This window comes from Penaeus monodon, chromosome 34 (genome assembly GCF_015228065.2).
Source record: "Penaeus monodon isolate SGIC_2016 chromosome 34, NSTDA_Pmon_1, whole genome shotgun sequence".
In the NCBI taxonomy this organism is placed as follows: domain Eukaryota; kingdom Metazoa; phylum Arthropoda; class Malacostraca; order Decapoda; family Penaeidae; genus Penaeus; species Penaeus monodon.
This window is the reverse complement of record NC_051419.1, coordinates 9,179,218-9,181,049: the sequence shown is the minus strand read 5'-3', so window position 1 is coordinate 9,181,049 and position 1,832 is coordinate 9,179,218. Positions and strand designations below refer to the sequence as shown.

The 1,832-nt window shown below is 37.8% G+C and overlaps 1 protein-coding gene across 1 annotated transcript in view; it reads right to left on the bottom strand.

Annotated features, from left to right (window-relative positions):
- LOC119594807 (basement membrane-specific heparan sulfate proteoglycan core protein-like) overlaps positions 1–1,832 on the bottom strand; it is a gene marked incomplete at its 5' end in the record, with an annotated part of 219,836 nt that overhangs the window by 7,612 nt on the left and 210,392 nt on the right. The window contains 4 exon segments of the mRNA XM_037943897.1: positions 93–290; positions 610–746; positions 987–1,168; positions 1,600–1,794. Coding sequence (XP_037799825.1) covers positions 93–290; positions 610–746; positions 987–1,168; positions 1,600–1,794 — 712 coding nt within the window.

The following is a 1,832-nucleotide window of genomic DNA, read 5'->3' as shown; positions in this document are numbered from 1 at the left end:
TCTTTTGGTTACTGTCTACTTGCATAAGCATCTATGGCATCTACTCTTATCTGTCTCTTGTGCATAGTAAACTTTTTTGGGGAACCACTTACTGGCAACGCTGATGTAGTCCTGTCCTCGGCCAGACACTGTTGGTTCTTGCCCGTACCAGAAGAGAAGTCCATCAGGTTTTATTGTTGAGAATTCAAAGGTGAGTTTCTGAGCCTGTCCATCCTCTTGTGGCAACATCAGCTTGTCAAACTCCACCCAAGAATCCCCAGAGAAAGATGCTGATTCACGTATGTCTACATCTGTGGGGAGGAAAGAGGTTTGTTAACTGTCTCTTCCTTTGTTCACTGTTATCATAATTGTATTTGTCCTGTGCTTTCTTTTTTTTTCTCTCATTTATCAAAGTTTAATTTTGATATCTTTTTATGATATTCAGAAACTGTAAGAGAAAAGCTTACACAAATGAAAACTTGTATATAAAATTCATTTGTACTCTAAATAAAAAGGGTGACATAAATTATGATGCACAAAAGGGCATCAAAACAAGTGCAGTATAAACTAATTCCTCTGAAAATCTCTGACTATACAACTCAAATGGAAAGGAAGAATACAAATACATACTGTGTTCACAATGCTGGCCAGCAAAACCAAGTGGACAATTACAGGAGTATTCATTTCTTGATCCTACACATGAAGCACCATTTTTGCATGGTCGGATAATGGTGCAGACTCCAGGCTCCATCTCACAATTGTGGCCACTGGGATATACAGAGAAAGCTTTATCATATTTCTGAATACCTGTGATGGAAATCTTTGCATATGACAGCTAAAGTCCCTAGTATATTATATACCAGAAAATCTGTTCATATAAGGAGAGATAACAATGCCAGCAAGTATTAAAAATATTACCATTTTTCTCATATCTGATAATCCAGAAAAAAACCCGGCTGTCTGTATCACCCATAAAAAAATCACAAACACAACTCTAAAAAGCACACCTGTATCCCTCTTGACAAGAGCAAGAGTACCCATGTGGTGAGCCTGGATCCTCAGAACACTGTCCATTGTTGAGACAAGGGTTTGTGCTGCAGAAAGCGATGGTGGCACCTCCACACTGTCCAACATTGGCAGAGTCCACTAGTGATTCTGCCATGCGAACTTGTTGGTCCATGATTTTGATCTGAAACATATTGAAAAGAAGGCTTCAGTTCTAAATTCTGATAATCAGCTAAGCTCTTATGTCATGTGGGGTGAAATGCCAAATGCAGAGCATAGACGTGCTATGAGTGACTGTGAATATATCAAGGAACTATTTTTAAATGCAAACAATTAAATTCAAAAATTGTCTGTACTATACTCTGATTTCTGTATGAAAAAAGTATATTGCATGAAAAAATCCTTATCTCCCAGAAGACAATTAGGTAATTTAAACAAAAAATGAAAAGAATTTACAAACCAGATAAGACTTATTAAAAGGGGGATTTGAAATAAGATAACATTCTTATCATCATGTGTAAACTGCCCCAGATGAGATCAGGTTTTAAAGCATTGTGCATGACATTACATTTACAATTTTTGCAAGATGTAAAATATCTGACAGAGAATGGATACCTCTTTAACGCATCCTTTAAATCCATCTTCCACTCCAACTTCGGGTGAGATTTCCACACGGGTATTGTCAACGCCTCCGATGTACAATGGGGTGATAAGATTCAGTCCTCTGTTTGAACCAGGGGATTCCGTATTTTGCATCTGGCCTCCGTTGATTGTCATGGATCCACGGCGATCTGTTCTGTTGGCACGTACCTGTAAAAAAAGTACAATAAGTAAGAATCAGCAAGTAA